Genomic DNA, 20,581 nt, shown 5'->3' with positions numbered 1-20,581 from the left:
GCGATGTACACTGACCACTCAGCTGGGGACGACTACACCCCAAGCTCATGGCAAAACCTTATTGTGCGAATGAAGCTGTTAGTTCTCGGATTTTTGTAGACATTAAACGCCGTGACATTATCAGGTCAAATGAAGTATCTTCCCTAATCTATCTTTATAAGTTAATTTGAAATTTATTTTTTTGTATCTTGACATATGTGGTAATTACTAATCATTATTTGTCCTAGCGATGGTACAGCTATTTACTTTTTCTTTTCTATCTGCATCGTCCTTAGCATGAGTCACCTGTGTTTCTGTTACATCCACACCATTCTCCAACATTAGGCGTGAGAATAATTCTGATCTACATAATTCTGCATCATCAAACGTGAGATAATCCTGTCTCTGGCAATGAGATTGACGCAATGCTTAAGTGACATATTCGTAAGCTGTATTATTAATCGGACAATATGGTTTGTCTGATTCGTCATGAGAAGCACTACCTCTAAGTGCGATCCGTTGCATATACTCTCTTGCCGACTGAAGCGATATGTCAGCAACAGAAGCAGCATCTGCAGCAGAAAGACCATAAATTCAAAAAGTGAACATACTCACAGGGTGTGTAGAAGAGGATAGCTGTCAAAGGTGCATGAAGAATTGAAGGGAAGACCATTGTAAATTTCATGTGTAGAACATCAGCTCCGTTTTACTTACTCTTGGATTCTCGGGCAGTGAATTCGAGCTTGTACCGTTTCCATGAAAGTCCATATTACATCAATTATACAGTTTGGTTATGATTAAACTTTCGCTACTTAAGAGGGTTCCCATTAGAAACACGTGTTCATAAGACAAGGAAACTCTGTGGAAACATTTGCAAGGACACGCGGAAGAAAAATGAGGGATAAACCATTGAAAGACAGGCATTGTCATTTTCACATGGGAGGGTAACATTTGTTAATTGAATACCATGTTTCAGTTTCAGGTTACAAACGTTGCTCATTGTGACGATCACCATTTCACAACTGTTCGCAGCACTTTTCGAGTGCTAAACCATGAAATGTTCAGCTGTCGTTACACAGCACGTGCAGTGCTTGAAGGTGACACACTTCATCCACCTTCTCAGCCATGGCAACAGGAACTACTTCAAAAATTCGTGGTGATGTTGGCCCTTGGCCTCTCCCGAGAATAATGCTCTTCAACTCTGGTGTGGAAAGAGGGCCTTACCAGATTTCCTTAATGCATCGATGTTCGATAAGAGCAGCAACACTACTGCTGCTGTTTTGACAAAAAATCCTTACGAGTAAAGACCTGCTCACATTGTCCACATTCATGTTAACTGTCCGCAGCTGTATCACACACTGATGCCTGCGTTTCAGCCCTACGTCGCCATATTAGTACCAACATGTAATGGTGCTAAGACTACCAACAACGTAAATCCTACAGCACACAGTCTGAGCACCATTTCTACAACGTTGGGTACCCATAAAATTTTCGTCTACACTGGCTCAAGTTGCGAAAGTTTAATTATAGCCACGCGGTATGTCCTCATCGGCGAATGTTCTGAAATTTTCTACAGATGAGATACGGCTCAAATGTCTCTGAGCACTATGGGACTTAACATCTGAGGTCATCAGTCCCCTAGAACTACTTAAACCTAACTAACCTAAGGGCATCACACACTTCCATGCCCGAGGCAGGATTCGAACCTGCGACCGTAGCGGTCGCGCAGTTCCAGACTGAAGCGCCTAGAACCGCTCGGCCACATAGGCCGGCGCAGATGAGACATATATGATCTTTGTGTTGGCGTATTTATTTGCACATGCACAAATTAGTGCATGATTCAGATATAGCTGTCTACTAGTTTATGGGCTTTTATTCTCACAGAGTGCACCACATCATGATTCCTTCAAACGACGATGCTACATATACCCTATCTCAAATCATCTGAACAGCTTTATATTGCAAACAGCGGTGTAGGTGTGTCAGTGATTACTAACTCCGTGCGAGAGAGGTTGTGGAACACCGCTGTGGCATCATGGAAAGGGTCGTATTGGCATTGGCCTCAAGTGATTAGGAACCGAAACGTATATGGGCAGACGACAATTTATGTTCCGCTGAATAGGCCAATAAATGGTGCCCTTACTGCTTAGTGGTGTCTTGAAAGGAGGATATAAGGTGAACATCAACAAAAGCAAAACGAGCATAGTGGAATGTAGTCGAATTAAACCAGGTGATGCTGCGGGAATTAGATTAGGAAATGAGATACTTAAAGTAGTAAATGAGTTTTTCTATATGGGGAGCAAAATATCTGATGATGGTTCAAGTAGAGAGGATATAAAATGTAGACTGGCAATGGCAAGGAAAGAATTTCTGAAGGAGAGAAATTTGTTAACATCGAGTATAGATTTAAGTGTCAGGCAGTCGTTTCTGAAAGGATTTGTATGGGGTGTAGCCATGTATGGATGTGAAACATGGACGATAAATAGTTTAGACAAGAAGAGAACAGAAGCTTTCGAAATATGGTGCTACACAAGAATGCTGAAGATTAGATGGGTAGGTCACATAACTAATGAGGAGGTACTGAATAGAATTGGAGAGAAGAGAAATTTGTGGCACAACTTGACTAGAGGAAGGGATCGGTTGGTAGTGCATATTCTGAGGCATGAAGGGATAAAGAATTTAGTATTGGAGGGCAGCGTGGAGGGTAAAAATCGTAGAGGGAGACCAAGAGATGAATACACTAAGCAGATTCAGAAGGATGTAGGTTGCAGTAGGTACTGGGAGATGTAGAAGCTTGCATAGCATGGAGAGCTGCATCAAACCATCCTCTGGACTTAAGACCACAACAACAACAACTTCTTAGTGCGTCAATGCGGTGTATATGGTCTACGGTCTGGTCCGTACGCTGCTAGGCCGCTAATGTGTAAGCGGGCGAATTGGCACTGTCGTTCAAACTGTATATCATACGTTGGGACCCACGTGGTCGGAAGCAGCTAATGAACTGCTAGGGAAAACAGTGATGCAGAGAGCCTCCACTGAGCGCAGTGCCAGGCACATAGCTCGCCACCGCGGGGCACGTGTGAGCGCGAAGCGCGATATTCCATGCTGAGAATGGCCGCCAGTTTGTGCTCATTGGAAAAACTTACAAGTGCTCACAAGAGACTCGTGAGAAACGTGCACCTTTGTGAGCAGTGTGCTCGTGAGAAACATGCCCACTCGTTACCACTATGCTTGTGAGTGGCTTCTGAGCCACTCAGTTCGCAAGTGTGGGTGCACCTTAAATATGCAGCTCCAGCGTAGCGGCTGTGGCAGTACAAACCGCGAAGCAGTATCCGTGCGCATGTCCAGTGACCTTTCTTCATTGCAGCTGAATGCAGCCCTTTACAATAGTTCGTCTGCAGCAGAAAGGCAACAGAAAGAGCTCCAGACGCGCCATTAGAAATGTCCGCATTCAGTTACACTGCCACGAGACCAGCGCACTGATACTTCCGCGCAGCTTGGATTTTAATTGACTGTAAGATGTTATAAAGCTAAGGTATCCGCTTTCCTCACGGGTCAGTTTCTTATTTCACATATACCAGCATACGTGGGAACTTCGTGTATGGGAGCTCCGTGCCGATAAATACCAGTGTGTAGCTGCAGTGCTTGTTGCAGGACTTCTGGCTACACTGACGAACTAGTGTGGGGCTACGTGTGGGTCTACAAGGCCACTGGGGACAACACGTACCTGCAGAGAGCCCTGGAGCTCTTCGAGGAGTTCCAGCTGCAGTACATCTCCAGCTACTTCAGCTACGACCAGAAGACGATGGGCATTGTGGTAAAGTTTTAAAAAGTCTACAAGTTTATATTCTACTAGAAATTTCTACAAACAAATCAAGAGTTGTCGGTAACGCTTGATACATATCGGTTACAATAAAGAACAGCAGGCAGTCCTTCGACACACAGCCACTGTGCCATATGAAATCTAGATATCTCTATGTAGCGTAATTTTTTTTAATCACGACTCTTATTATTTTTCGCAGGTTACCCAGAATATACGTTACCAGAGGTCATAGGTCCCTCATTCTCTCTGTTGAAACAAACAACGGATTTTTGCAACATAATGTTCAAATTTTTACCCAGTGTGCAACACTCATGTTGTACCGTCTGTAAGGTATTTGCTTTAGGCGGAAATAAAGTCAATCTTATGAATTTCATGTTGAACTGAAATTTGAAAAACCTGCCCCAAAGGCGGACTTCTATCAATTCCCAGTGATTACCAACGCAAAAAATATGAACAATTAAAAGTAAAGCCGTTAGGTGGGCTGGAAACGCACTTTTTCCAGCAATTTATATCAGGTTCGTTTCTCAGTGATCAGTATTCCGTCTGTTTCGATGTAGTATTCCATTTTCTTCTATTTTGTGCTAAACTCTCACCTTCTTCGTAGCTGCTATTCCAGACAGTCTCTATAATCGTTTCAACATGTTATAGTTTTTGTCTTGTCATACTGTTTTCCCGCGCTACTGCTCTTTTCCCGATGATTAAAATGTTCAAACACCTTACGGGACCAAAGTTGTGTAACGTCTTCGACAACCGTCGATATTTCTGCTGATGGACACCCAAGGGGTAAATGCAACGAAAGCGCTGTGGCAGGACATTTAAACCATCGGTAGGTCGGACTGTGCTCATCAAAAAGCATAAACCGTCGTCATCCGAAAGGAGCCGCTCGCCCATAGACAACTACTGTCACCATACAGTCTTAGGGGGATAGAGATAACACGCGCTTGCTCATATTTTGGTAATTAATATTCTTTATCGATAACTTCTGACATTTGTCTTCTGTAATTGTGTGTTTGTCGTTTTTCAGCATACGCCGTATTACGATCCTTGGTTGATATATCCCTCCCTTCTGAAGGTTTATATTTACACAGAGCTTTTCCGTTACATTTCTGCCTTGAAAATAACTATCCGCATCCAGTGACACCAGTGCGCTAAGGGTGACACGGAGGCCAGTCGGCACCACTGCGCCTTCATGGTCTCTTCGGACAAAGTTTTTTCCTTTTTTTTTTTTTTTTTTTTTTAAATGATGAGTTATTCACCCGTAGAAACTCCAGAGGTTGTCAAAGACATTATCCTATACGCTGCATGAACAGATTTCACACGTTTCCATTTATTTTTTCTCCGGATTTCCAGTGATCCACATTTCACTTCCATACAATACTGTGCTACAGCTACAGGCTTTCATGAACTTCCTTTTCGTTTCCCTATGAAAATGGTACATTAGTTCATATTTTTGCGTTCTTTACTTTTGTCAATCAACTAGTGATATCGCAGTTGCATGTGTTATTCATTCTTGTACTGGTGACAGCAAAATTGCCTTTTTTTTTTTTGGAAATAATTGAGAATTGTGATTTCCTTTATTTCAGAATTGCTACGAAATATATGCTCTCTGCAGATAAAAGTCTTTGTGTACAATTGCATGCTCTGGTGGTGTTATCCATTAATAACATATTCTTGGGTTTTGAGCTGGGTCAAATGGTTGACTGCCCACGAGTTTCCAGCAGAGATCTCCTTGCCCTTATCAAGTGGTTGTCTGTCAGTCTGCCACTTGATAATGACAGCGGAGATCTCTGCCGAAAGGTCGAGAGCAGTTAAACAACTGAAGCGCCCTATTAAAAGTCTTTGTTAATGTCCGCTGGTATCAACGACGGTAATTGTTTTTGGTAAAGCGTTTGACTTTTTGTCACATGTTAGGCGGATGTGCTCTTTCTCTAAAAAGCATTTGCTGATGGGAGACATAAAATGGAGTTTTAACTTTTACGGACTTGAGGTGAATCCTATGTTCGACTTCAAGTTAGCGTCAATAGAAAAACAACGCACGGACATGTAAGTTATCGTATGAAAATACATAACACGTTGTTTCCGCCTGAAGGTTTGTGCGCATTTGTAGAAACAGGTTCACAGCAGAAAGGGTCACGAATTCAGTGTTTCCAGATTGTGTATTGTATTGTGTATTGAACCCGGGACCTAGAAATGACGAAGAGGCTTCGTCCCACTGTAGTCCTCAGTGATTCACAACCCCACAACAGGGCACAGGCGTCCACCCCCCCTCCTTCCCCGTTACCGCCCACGCTGAAACTAGGGTTATTGTGCGGCTCGGTCCCCAGTGGATCCCTCCTCCCCCTCCACCCCCGGGAACGTCTCATACAGATGAGTGTAACCCCAATGTTTGCGTGATACAGTAATTATGGTGTACCCGTACGTGGAAACAGTGTTTGCGCAGCAATCGCCGACATAGTGAACTGAGGCGGAAAAAGAGCCAGCCCCCATTCGCCGAGGCAGGTGAAAACCGCCTTAAAAATCATCCAAAGGCTGGCCGGGACACCGGATCTCGACACTAATATGCCGGGCGGATTCGTGCTGGGGACCGGCACGTCCTCCCGCTCGGAAGCAGCGCATTAGACCACGCGACTAGCCGGGTGGGGTAGGTTTCCAGATTACTTCAGGTAGTAGGTAGTAGCACAATGAAATAGCACTGAAGATAATGGGATGAGGTATAAATAGGTAATTGAGTTGGGTGCAAGGCATTTTCTAATGCAAAATCATGAGCACATACTGATAAACACTCAGAAGCCAAAACCTTATAACCATCTCCTACTGAGACACAGAATGCCGATAGGTGGCGTTGCAGGCATGTGTCGTGGGAAGGAAAATATAAAGACGGACGAGAGGCGATTGGGGATTAATTCTCGCTACAATGCTAGCTGAAACTGGGAAAATTCAGCTACATAAGCGACTTTTACAAAGAATACATTGAGGCCTGTCGCTTGGGAACGATCATTTCGATGACAACGGAGTTGGTCGGTTGTTCGTATGTTACGGATTTGAGCATCTGTGAACAGTTATTTGAGGACAGCGAACCCACGAGTAGGCAGCGAGATGTTGGACGTCCAGAAAGTGGAGGTCGGAGGCTGGCCCGGTTTGTAAATCAGGGTAGATGGCGATCTGTGCCACATCTGACAACATCTACGACAGAGTACAAAGCCGCTGGAAGCACAGTTCTTTCGGAGCATATCGTTCTACATACATTGTTGAACACGGGGTTCCACAGCAGATGCCCCCTGAGATTCTCTTCTTGACTCAGAGCCATCTTCAGCTATGATTATAATTAGCAGGAGGTGATCGAGGACGTGGATCAGTGAAAGCCTGTTGCCTGGTCGGATGAAATAAGTGTGTTGTTATACTAGGTCGATTTCCTTGCTCGGATGCATCGTCATCCAGGCGAACGGCGACTCGATGTATGCACTGTGCTTCGGACAGAAGGACAGATGGAGCAGTAAATTACTGTGGAGGATATTCACCTGTGATTCCATGGGAGCTGTCATACTGGTGGACGGCACCATGACACCTGTGGACAACGCGGGTAATACTGCGAAACATCTGCATTCCTTCATGCTTCATGTCTTCCACACCAGCAGTTACATCTTCGAGCAAGACAGCTGTCTGCGTCTCAAGTGTTGTGACGAATATCATAAAAAACCTCACATTTGAACCTTGCCCACCAGATCTGCTTGATGGAACCCATGTGGAACCCTGTCGGTGCTAACTCCACGACTCGTAAGAGCATCCAGTAATTTACGGGAACTGTGTGATCTGCCTGTAGACATCTGGCGCCACATTACCTCCAAAGACATAGGCAGGACGTAGAAACGAAACCGTATGTGGACGAACACACTTCTAAGCTGGTAGTCATGACGTTTTGCTTCATCTATTTACGTGAGGACAGAGTGTGAAACCTCCCCTTAGAAAAACTTATGAATGATTGTGCTGATAAACCCCTTACGTTATTTGATTTTCAAACAGCTGAGCAGAATTGAACGTACTAAGACATTTCGCTCTTTACTTATTCTGATCAACACTAAACTGACACACAATATTCTTAGCACAACGCAATCTCACTTTCAATAAACCCTACAAAAGAATGGCCCTGACTAACAATAAACTATACCTTTTATGAATCACTTACCTCACAAAAATCTTCGTTACTCGAACTACTGCACTACAGCGAGCGCCAATACTGCCAGCTAAATAAAAGATTCTAACTACTGAAGGCACTAACTACTGATAGGCATAGTTAGCAAATGAAAGATTTTGATGTAGAACAAACAATGTATTTACCTTAATAGTGTTCAAAAGTCATAATATATTTATATCAGTTCATGACATCCAGACTTACAAATTTCGTTTTTCTGACAGACACACGTCCAGATCGTCCGCTCTCAAAACTCAGCCAACTCTCTCCCCACATCCACCACTGCTGGCGGCTCACCTCCAACTGCGCAACGCTACGCGCTGTTCACATCCAACTGCCCAACACTACAATAGCGAATATTACAGCAATGCCAACCAGCCACAGACTGCACACAGCACAGCCAGTGATTTTCATACATAGCTACATATAAAAACGTAAACAGCCTACTTACGTAGCCTCCATGTTCCCCACAAAAATTTTTATACATTGCTTTGGGCACTGGCCAATACATATTTGTTAAAAAAAATTTATATTAATGCTAACAAATACATCAAATGCACTTACTTATGTAAGTAGGCTGTTTAGGTTTTTATATTGGTAACGCCACGTAGCGCTCTGTATGAAAATCACTGGCTGTGCTGTGTGCAGTCTGTGGCTGGTTGGCATTGTTGTAATATTCGCTATTATAGTGTTGGGCAGTTGGATGTGAACAGCGCGTAGCGTTGCGCAGTTGGGGGTGAGCCGCCAGCGGTAGTGGACTGGGGAGAGTGATGGCAGAGTTTTGAGAGCGGACGATCTGGACGTGTGTCTGTCAGAAAAACGAAATTTGTAGGTCTGGATGTCATGAACTGATATAAATATATTATGACTTTTGAACACTATTAAGGTAAATACATTGTTTGTTCTACATCAAAATCTTTCATTTGCTAACTATGCCTATCAGTAGTTAGTGCCTTCAGTAGTTAGAATCTTTTATTTAGCTGGCAGTATTGGCGCTCGCTGTATTGCAGTAGTTCGAGTAACGAAGATTTTTGTGAGGTAAGTGATTCATGAAAGGTATAGTTTATTGTTAGTCAGGGCCATTCCTTTGTAGGGACTATTGAAAGTGAGATTGCGTTGTGCTAAAGATATTGTGTGTCAGTTTATTGATGATCTGAATAAGTAAATAGAGAAATGTCTGTGCACGTTCAGTTTTGCTCAGCTGTTTGAAAATCAAATAACGTAAGGGGTTCACCAGTACAATCATTCATAAATTTTTCAATGGGGAGGTTTCAAGTGAACAAAACGTACTTTTCTGGAAGTGTAATAATAGTAACGTTTTCCACTTGTTCGACCAAAGTTTGGTATTACTGGAAAGATATTATGGTAATTTACTAAAATATTTTACGAAAGTAGCCAAAATATAGCGTTGAGTCAAAATGACTCATGAAAAGTGTAAAAGAGGGAACGATATTGTACGATTAGAATGAAGCAGGAAATGTGTAACTTTACTGTGATGGTTTAGCCGGCAACGTTATGGTCTGTATTGCAGGCACTCCTGGCGGAGATAACCGGTGACGAGCAGTTCTCCACACAGCTGTCCGACCACTGCACGTACATGGTGCACCAGCAGCAGCGGACCCCTCTCAAACTGCTCTACATCTCCGACTGGGGGAACCTCCGACTGGCCGCCAACGTCGCGTTGACTTGTCTCAAGGTGAGTTTGTCGGAGCTCATCTGTAGAAAATGTGATCCACAACTGTTTACGTGTTCGTTGTTTCATGGGTAAGTATTCATGATTATTCGAAAAAAAATGTTATCAATAACTCTGATACGCTGATCTGTTACCAGTCGATAATTTCATGTAGGTGAACTGCCGGTGCCAGTGACAAAATGTTACCTATATTTATTTTCTCCCCATTTTCCATTGCTGTGGAAGAGGTAGTAGAGTGGAAGGGATTGATCTTATTCTATCTTTAATGTTAGTCTGGCTTATGCAAGAGAGGACGTACTGAATGAGCAAATGCACCAGGCATCCCATACCTAACTAATAATCTACATTCGATAATCTCTGTACCAGTAAGCTGATACAGGACATATGTTCTTCCTGTAAAATATATTACGTTGAGACTATACACGAGTGGCTTCGAGACATAGAGAAAAAAAGCATCTCTCCAGGCTAACGTCATGCTACTGTATGCGTCGAAGAGACTCTACTTGTCTGGCAAGTGGGTCTACAACTCCATTGTACACTGAGTCGCTACTCCAAGAAATCATACAAGATTCACGACTTGATGAGATATAGCCATTATAGATTCTGCGATACATCAGTAAACGAACCAATATTTTAGAGTCCTTTCAGTATTCGAAATGTTATTGGATTAGGTATTTCTTTTACCGTAGAACAAGAATTGCTTCCTAGGATGGGGAATTCTAACTGGCCAGTCAGAAGTAAAAACTCTCTCTGGACAATTTTGGAGTCTACTCAAGTAGAGGACGGCAGAGAAGAGGGGAGAGAGAGAGAGAGAGAGAGAGAGAGAGAGAGAGAGAGAGAGAGAGCGAGAGAGAGATGCGGGCCTATGGATCTTTTGCTACTAGACCTTATGCGAGCCACTTAAGCGTCTTTATGTTTGTAATTATAGTTGGAAGAGCAGAGATCTACAAACAATATTTAATAAAAATTAAAAAGCAGTCTTGATAGCATAAACACATTTCTTCAGAAATGATGATTGGTTTCACTCTGATTTAGACAATCATCAGACCATAATCCAAAGGCGGCTGGTGGGGTAGGGCAGCAACCGTAGGTACGAGACGCGGATGTCAATCAGATCGGTTGACATCCGTGTCTCAGACACGGTTCCTTTTCCACGTCAACGCCTCTGCCTAGCACGTTTGGAGTACAGCGAGTCTGATGATGGTCTAAAACATATTGAAACCGATGACCATCTTTAAAGAAACGTGTTCAGGCTATCAAGACTGCGTTTTAGTTTCTGTTAAAATTCAGCATATGTTGGGAGGTTGTTCAAGTCTTGGGTCGAATGCGTAAACGATGACGAAAATCGAGTCATAGCCTTTAACGCCTGAACCAGTTCTGCTACGCTGAGGGGGCATCACGATCACTAACAGGTGTCTAAGTTTCATACGCTAGCCAACCACCACCTCGTGTGCAGATGCAGGAATGCACATGAGTAAATGTTCGCCCAGCACTGTTCCATTTGGATCAAGGAACGCAACACTTAGAAAAGTGACTATGAAGCAACTATTATAATATGCCGAGAGTATTCGTGTCTTCCATTTAATATTAGGGTGTGATGAGATGAGGTCCATTTCTTGAGAATATATTGCTGTGAAATTTAACTACAGTCAATCATGGTCCGAATAACATCAAAAAAAGTTTTTCATTATCCCTTTATTTCTAAATTCATGCCGCAGAAAACGAAAATATCCTTTGAACCATGCATGTATATTAATTTTCAGTGCGTTTAGGGGGGTTTCACAGCACTCCTGAGAAACCTCCATAAGTGATGGAACGTCCCCTTGCTCGGATTAGGCTTGAATCCGTCGTGCCATTCGATCAATGAGATCACAAAGAAAGCACTGGTGCAAATCGTCCCACTCCTCGATAGTGATTCTGCGTAAGCCACTCAGAGTATGTGGTCGCTGTCGACTCCCTAAAACAGATCGTTTCAATCGATCCCACACATGTACGATAGGGATCATGTCCGGAGTATTGGCAGGTCACTCCATTCTGGTGATACCAGCATGTTAGGGGAACGTGTTCATGAGACTAGCACGATGAGCATCCGAGTTATCATCCATCGAGATGAAATTGTCGCCAAAACTTTGGCCAAACGATACCCACCATTGAATGCAGAATCTCGTACCTGTACCGTCGGTCAATGAGTGGGTCGTCAACAACCACAAGAAGTATACTGTGGTCTCATGAACCGCCACCCTAGGATATCACTCCAAAGCCACCTTGTTGCACATGTGGGACAACAGTGTCGCAGGCTTGGGATATTACCGAGTTGTTTCCCAACACGTTGTGTGCGATTATCTGGATGCAAACTGACCCAAATTTCGTCCAAACCCCCAACGTTAATCTTGGATAGTCCATTCTGTGTGATTTCTACCCCTCCTGTGACTTATTCCGTGGATTTCTGATGTACTATGGCGTGCTCGCCGTGCTCGTCTGGACTGGAGAGTCACATCATGCGATAGTCATGTATACCGATAATGATGAGCAAGTGTCGAACGTGGACATCGTGTGCGGTGTAAGTCCTCAGCATTAAACTGGAACCGATTCCACGACCGCGCCACATCACTTTGACTCCGGAGCACAGGTGGAGCAACTTCCCTGGCTGACAAGCTTTCTTCTCGTAACGTGGTGATGCAGATCCGATGACTGGTAATTATTGTCTTTAGTGTAATGATGGGTGTTCATTCTACTGTCCCACAGACGTCTATGATGTTTTGCTTTCAACTGAAATGCTGCAGTCCATTCGAGCGCGGCGCCCTACGTATGTTGCGCTTAATTGGGAGTATGTTCAGAAACAACATCAGGATCAACATACATATCGGTACAGGAACAGACACACTTGCAGGACATATCTGTATAGGGATGATAGAAAACTTTTGTTGATGTGTGTAGATAAAATGAAATAAAATATATTCCTACTGCTGACAAAGTTGTTGACGGATAATGCCTTTTATCGACAGGAATGTAATTAATTTTTTAGACTGAATAATGTAATAAATTGTTTACTTCGTAAATAGCTTTCCAGACTGTGCTTATCAAAAGTTCTACATAAATAAGATTCCGATCCCATGGCTAACAATAGACACTTTACTAAAATATCTATTCTCTTGACATTTCTCAGGCAGCAGCGCTGGGCATCAACACGGAGGAGAACCAGGCGCTGGCCAAGGAGCAGATCGGCTACATCCTGGGGGACACCGGTCGCAGCTACGTCGTCGGCTTCGGCGAGAACCCTCCAGTCAGACCCCACCACCGCGCCGCGTAAGTAGCCAGCCCGCCGTCTTCAGCCCGTTCCTTGTCGCATGGTGAAGCCCACGCTATTAACCACAGCTCAGTGGCAGCTGTTCGCCTGCGTTAGCACATCAGCGTACGAGTACTAGCTTCTCCTTCCGCGAATGGGTGAAATTTATCGTACTGATTCCTCTTTGAGTTTTCGGCAGCGACAGAAGGGTAGCAGTACTAGTTAATAATTTGTTGTGTTAGGAACAATTCTTCTTCTACTTCATATCTTTTTAGATAAGTGGAAAGTGTCCCAAACTGTTTTCTTTAGAATTTTGGTGAATCTAAGAAGTGATTTGTTCACTATTACTAGACAGGCATCCATGCCAATTTCATAATTGCGAAAGTAACTGCCTGTTACGCTTTCACAACTTAACTGCTGAACCGATTTTGAAAAAAATTGGTCTGGAGATAGCTTTCACGCTGAGGAGGAACATAGACTACTATATTTAAGTGTGTAGTTCAACATATTCATTGATTTGAAGAATATAACCCAAAATATGGAACAATAATTACTCTTTGGAAAATGGCTCTGAGCACCATGGGACTTAACAGCTGAGGTCATCACTCCCCTAGAACTTAGAACCACTTAAACCTAAGTAACCTAAGGACATCACACACATCCATGCCCGATGCAGGATTCGAACCTACGACCGTAGCGGTCGCGCGGTTCCAGACTGAAGCGCCTAGAACCGCTCGGCGACACCGGCCGGCTTCTTTGGAAAAGCTATTTACTCTAAAACTTTTGAACTTCATCTTAGTTGAGAAAATGCTTTTAATGTTTAACATGTTCTACATAGTAAAATTGAATGTAATGACTATAATGTTTATACAATCCTCTAGATGTTTAATTCACACTTCCATACTAATACCAGTCACAAAACTATCACACTTTAGCCGGTGAGCGTCATGCGTACCTTATAGCTCCTTTGTTGAGTTAGAGTTTCCGTGAACAGCGTGTTGTCATCTGGTTAGTGTCACTGTTTCACGATCATGGTTATCCATGATCAATTCCCGCCAGGTCTTTTCTTCTCCCGCTCGCGTTTGGACGTTTACGTTGCCTTACCATCATCATCAGTCTCGACGTGCAAGTAACCGGCGTGGAGTCAAACGGAAAGACTTGCACGAAGCTCCCAAACATCCCAACCATGGTCTCCCGGCCAATGAACCTATACACAAATTTTATTTCGTTTTGCTCATAGGCGAGCGCACCCATGAGTAGTAGCAAGAACACAATACTTATACAATCGTCAACATATTTAGTCCATGCCAATTCCTACTTCCATACTAATAATATAAATGCAAAAGTAGTTATATCTGTTACGTTTTCACGACTAAACCACTGCACCGATATCCATGACATTTGGCATGAGACAATTTGAACCCTGATGAAGAAAATGGGCTAGTTTACAAAGCGTGTAGTGCAAGGTATTTACTGATTTGAAGAATATTACGCAAAATCAGAAAAAATATTTTTGCTCCGGAAAAGTTATTTATTCTTTCAGTTTTCAACTTGATCATATCTGTAGAAATGCTTTTGTTGATTCATGCCTTCCACGTAATATGATACAACGAATCAATACAATGTTTATTCAATTCTCAACATGTTCAATCCGCACTTCCCCACTAACTCCAGTGTTAATTGCGAAAGTAGCTCACTCTGTTACATTATCACGACTGAACAGGTTCCTACGGTATTTAGTATAGATATAGCTTGAACCCTGGGACAGACTACTGAATTCCTTGTTAAGTTGTATCTTTTTGAGTATTACTGACATTTTTAACTATAGTATACCTCAGTGGCATGCAGACGACAATGGCGCAAAGTTGGCGACTCTTAGTGTATAGATTCTTCCGTGACAGTGCAGATCCAATGGCACTGAGCTCGTGGTTTGTAATATTGAATTGCTGCATCATCTGGCATAGTTGGGGAGATTTGGTGGAGATTCAACAGTAACAATCGCAGTTTAGCCGCTGAGCGTCATGCGTCGCTTAACAGCCCCTTTGTTGAGCTAGAATTCCCGTGAACACCTTGTGGTCATCCGATCAGCGTTCCTGTTTCACGATCATGGTTTTCCAGGCACAGTTCCCGCCAGGTCTTTTCTTCTTCCGCTCGCGTTTGGATGCATGCGTTGCCTTAACATCATCACCACTCGCGAAGGACGGGAACCCTGAGAGCCATGTTTAAAGCTATTACTACAAGCCTCACAAACGTAAGTCTGATGTAACGTATATTTGTAAGAAATCTTGAGCTGTGAAAATTACTCGAACAAAAATTAGATCAATCTCGTATCCGCCGAACTCGGATGCAGCACGTCAGGTGGCCTTAAGAGCTACAGAGACATTAGAACATTCAAAGCCAGTCGCAATTTAGACGTTCAGCGTCACGCATCCCTAGTAGCTTCCAAGACACTTGTAGACTCACAACGACGGCTTCATTTAAAGACTGCACGACAAACGTAGAATCGTAACTTTACATTTGGAACGCAGGAGGCTTTTGGTGTAGCTCCATTTGATTATATATTTACTGACTACGTTAATCATGAATTAGTCATCGTAGGGGGATTGATCAAAAATGTAGGCAGCATGAAACATTAAAATGCAAGGTTGTTATGTGTTGCTTTGGTGGTAAAATATCCATCCAGTATTAGATAAGACAGAGGAACCACTAAACACACTACTTCTGCGCGAATGTAATGAATCGAACCATTTTTTAACTATAACTGGAAAATATAATGCATGCTTTCAGATTCGATATGCAGAAAAACCACAGAAACATTTCCTTTACGTAACTACATAGTGGCATTGCATACATTTTTATACGCCACTGTAACACAGACATCTCGTAAATTTACTAGCTAACTTACTCAGCACAATTCATCTTAACAAAACTATAAATAAGCGAGCCAAACAGAGGGTAACAGGTAGTCTAATTATATATCCGTTGTAAATAGGTTCTACGGTTGTTGCTGTGAAACTCCCTAACTACTTGAAAGTGAATCTGTCTACAGCCAAAGGTACAACACATCTGATTTTCTTCCTTACGACCCGGTCTTCCGTCTTTTTCTTCACTTACACGTAATCATCTAATCTCAGCGTAATAGTTATACATGATTCTAACTAGTAATGTTTGGAACTACTTATCACTGCTACATCATCTGCATACGAAAGGCACCGAGTGAGGTGGCGCAGTGGTTAGACACTGGACTCGCATTCGGGAGGACGACGGTTCAATCCCGTGTCCTGCCATCCTGATTTAGGTTTTCTGTGATTTCCCTAATCACTCCAGGCAAATGCCGGGATGGTTCCTCTGAAAGGGCACGGCCGACTTCCTTCCCCATCCTTCCCTAATCCCATGAGACCGATGACCTCCCTGTCTGGTCTCCTTCCCCAAAAAACAACAACAACATACGAAAGGTTAGTAATTTTCGCCTCCTGCATTGTGAGTTAGTTTTAGTAAATTCTGTATCGATCTACTCTAAGATGCTTGTAAATGAAATAGGTGAAGTGGCGTGCCCCTGTCTCAGCTCAGAGTAGTCTCCAGTCAGTTCTCCAGTTAAGGGTATCAGCCTCTTTAATAGGCAAATCGACAGGGTTTTAAAAGTGTCATCGAGTAAACTAATTACTGCGTAGATATTGGACACAAATAAAAGCCATGTAAATGTTGTTTTCCGCTCCCAGTTATGGTTTCTACCCCCAGAGCGTTTCAGTTAAATTCCATAGTTCTTATTCGAGTTGTGGTGCTCCATTCTTTAAAAATTCAGCGTATAGCAGGTCTTCGGCATAAGCCTCGTTATTCTTTAATTTCTTTATTGTTCGCTGTATTTTGTTCCCTGATGAGATGGTGAATTGTACATCAGCTGTATCAAGTTCTTCAGTTGTAAAGCAGGACTGTGGACCACTGTAATTAAGTAGTTACGAAAAGTACGTCTTTCATTTTTTTTTGTGTCATTCTTGTTGGGTAGTATTTTCCCATGCTGATAATTAATAAACTAATCCCTTTTCGTTAATTTACCAGTATACTAAAGATAATTTTTGGACTTGTATGTGAAGAAGATGATATGGAATGGAGGATAAGAAAAAAATAAAGACTTAAAAGAATTGTACAAACACCAAAACGTCGTCGAAGTGCTAACGAAGAGAAGCCTGAACTTGGCAAGCGAATATCGAAAACGATGGAGGACAAACTACCTAGAATAGAATTCTGCAGAACAAAAGATGGAACGGAAAGTCAAACATATCTTCTATTTACCTCTTCAGTTTCTCCTACGTTGCTGATATTGTTATATGGGGTGAGGCCATGTCAGCGGTAGTTGGCCGTGTGCCATTCCTGACGACAACACTCCTGCTGGGACAGAGTCTGCCTGCCCTGCCTCTCTGCTTCTGAGTACATCTACGTTGAAGTATGAGAAACTTCTCTGAATGTTTGCGCAGTGCATATCTGAGGCGGGACGTTGCTACCAACGCGATACGTGCCTACCTGGATATGGAAAACCCCCTAAAAGCCATATCCAGGCAAGCCGACTCAGCAGCCTTCGTATTTGATATGCGAAGAGGATTCTGGCCGGGACAGTCACATCTCCCCGTATCCTCGAAGCTATGCTTTAACGCACTCGGTTAGCTGGCACATCGGAAGCCCAAACATGTGGATAAAAGAAAAGTAACCAACTGGAAAAAAAGTTGTCGCTGAGGGCTTAAAGTAACAAGAAACGTGGCCGTTCAACCACAGGGAGGAGGCGAATGTTCCAGACCAAAACTTGTTTGGACAATGAAATTTAAGTACATGATGTCGTAACCTATGAGGGAAGATTTATCAGTGAGCACCTTTCAGCCTTCCTGTGAAATGCACAATTCAAAGAATGGAGTGCAGTCCTGTCATAAATAATGTGTGCAACTAACGGGGCCAAACGATTCTGAACGCAGAGTTACGGCATTTTGTTGTAATGTACGCAATGAAACTGGATGCTGTTGCTTAGAAAACGTTTTTATGAGCAGGGGTCCCCGATTACTTTAAGTACGGGAAATTGTAATCAAAGGTTTCCAGACATAATAGGAATGATTACTGCAAAGAAAAAGAAACTGTCGTGGTCATTCAAAAGTAATTTTGAATCATAATACAGCAGTCCACAACTAACAACTGTCAGTTGGCCTCTGAACCAATATTGGTGTTCTGGTCTCCGTTCGTCTTGAGCAGTATAGAAAGTATTATCATATTTTCTGTCATCTGAAACTATGTTGGTCTTGTTAATATTGTTATTTTTCACTGTGGAGTTACGCATAATGATTGTGTAATCCGTTGGGAAACAAGGAGGTGGAACAGACCAATGTAGAGCAAACACTGAAAAAGTACTTTTTTGAATACAATTTATAGAGCTGCTATAACGTAAAATTCTACAACAGTCTGTATTGTAAAAGACAGATACTGCTTGCCAAATGTGTTCACGCGGGATACGTTCGTCTTTGTTATGAATTAACCCGTTGCTAACGGCTAACTTGTTGCAGAGGAGAAATGACACTATGAAAAACTACTGGACCCTGAAGTGTTATGTGCACGCTGGGCTACTTTCAGTTGTATAACTTTCGATTTAAGGAATTAGTATTACATGACAGCTTTCCAGTACGAGATATCGCTGGATTACCGCGCTAATATAAAAATATTCCCAAAATCATGTGTCACTTCTTTTTCCTCATCGGTAATTCGGTTTCATACGACCAATCTGCCATGACTCCCTCTCCTCTGGCAAGTTCTATATCTTCATCTCAGAGCAGCATTTACAGCAAACGTCCTCAATTATGTGTTGGATGTACTTCAATCCCCTACAGTTTTTACCCTCTACAGCTCGTTACAGCTCCTCTGCAGTTAGTATGTCTTATTATCCTGTCTGTTCTTCTCGTTAAATTTTCCCATATGCCAGGTGATCAAAAAGTCAGTATAAATTTGAAAACTGAATAAATGACGGAATAATGTAGATAGAGAGGTATAAATTGAAACACATGCTTGGGATGACATGGGGTTTTATTAGAACCACAAAAATACAAAAGTTCAAAAAATGTCCGACAGATGGCGCCTCATCTGATCAGAATAGCAATAATTAGCATAACAAAGTAAGGAAAAGCAAAGATGATGTTCTCTGCAGAAAATGCTCAATATGTCCACCATCATTCCTCAACAATAGCTGTAGTCGAGGAATAATGTTGTGAACAGCACTGTAAAGCATGTCCGGAGTTATGGTGAGGTATTGGCGTCGGATGTTGTCTTTCAGCATCCCTAGAGATGTCGGTCGATCACGATAAACTTGCGACTTCAGGTAACCCCAAAGCCAATAATCGCACGGACTGAGGTCTGGGGACCTGGGAGGCCAAGCATGACGAAAGTGGCTGCTGAGCACACGATCATCACCAAACGACGCTCGCGAGAGATCATTCACGCGTCTAACAATATGGGGTGGAGCGCCATCATGCAAAAACATCGTACGTTCCAGCAGGTGTTTATCAGCCAGGCTGGGGATGATGCGATTCTGTAACATATCGGCGTACCTCTCACCCGTCACGGTAGCAGTCACTGACGTTTTGCTGTCCAGCGCTATCCATCGGACATTTTGTGATCTTTTTCTTTGTTCTAATAAAACCCCTTGTCATTCCAAGCATGTGTGTCCATTTTTACCTCTCTATCTACATTATTCCATGGTGTATTAAGTTTTCAAATTTATACTATAATACCCGGTATTTATATACTCGCCATTTCTGCGCGGAAACTCGTTTCGTATCTTATGATTCCACATAACTTTCATCATACTTCTGTGGGGCCACGTGTAAAACGCTTCGGTTATCGTCTTCTAAACTTCCCTCGTAGTCCACGCAGAGCTATGCTTCAGACGTTAGTTTCTGCTGCAAAAGATATTTGTACCAACCATAGCCGAAACATCTGTAGATAAATAGTGAAGAAACACAAATGGGTTTTGGACAAGAAGGAATCGTCCAGATATATTTAATTATTAATTAGTTCCGTTGTTCCGACTGCTCATATTTCTTGACTCTCATGCTGAAGCTGAACTGGAAGTGTAAATTTCTGACCTCTTGTATGCTGCTCTGTGTTGGCAGGTCTTGCCCCGACGCGCCCGCGACTTGCGACTGGACGCAGTACAGCACGACGGACCCCAACCCGCACGTGCTGTATGGCGCCCTGGTGGGGGGACCGGACGCCAACGACGCCTACTACGACGACCGCACTGACTACCAGCACAACGAGGTCGCGCTCGACTTCAACGCTGGATTCCAGGGGGTTGTGGCGGCTCTCGTACAACTCGGACTCTGAACCATTCCCTCTCACAGATGTCCCACAATAAACTAAACGCATAGCACAACTTAGGTATTGCTTCTCTTTGTATTAACCTATTCAACATACCTTCCATACATTTCAATTCCAGCAGCGAGCGATCGCCCACGGCTGGAATGACATCCACAGCGCATGATCTACTTTGCTAGCCATTAGAATAGCAGCGACAAGAAGGCGACGTGCAACACAAACAAAATCAACACCAAGTGTACTACATGCTTGGATATGCACATTATT

At 42.9% G+C, this 20,581-nt stretch overlaps 1 protein-coding gene across 1 annotated transcript in view; it reads left to right on the top strand.

The window, feature by feature from the left end:
- LOC126416236 (endoglucanase A-like) overlaps window positions 1-20,323 on the top strand; it is a 35,673-nt gene extending 15,350 nt beyond the window's left edge. The window contains exons 5-8 of the mRNA XM_050083847.1: window positions 3,634-3,796; window positions 9,523-9,687; window positions 12,851-12,990; window positions 20,110-20,323. Coding sequence (XP_049939804.1) covers window positions 3,634-3,796; window positions 9,523-9,687; window positions 12,851-12,990; window positions 20,110-20,323 — 682 coding nt within the window. The remainder of the gene's footprint in view (window positions 1-3,633; window positions 3,797-9,522; window positions 9,688-12,850; window positions 12,991-20,109) is intronic.
- Window positions 20,324-20,581: the final 258 nt, after the last annotated feature.

Source organism: Schistocerca serialis, chromosome 8 (assembly GCF_023864345.2).
Source record: "Schistocerca serialis cubense isolate TAMUIC-IGC-003099 chromosome 8, iqSchSeri2.2, whole genome shotgun sequence".
Lineage (NCBI taxonomy): Eukaryota > Metazoa > Arthropoda > Insecta > Orthoptera > Acrididae > Schistocerca > Schistocerca serialis.
The sequence above is the reverse complement of the archived record's forward strand: the minus strand, read 5'-3'. Positions and strand labels throughout refer to the sequence as shown.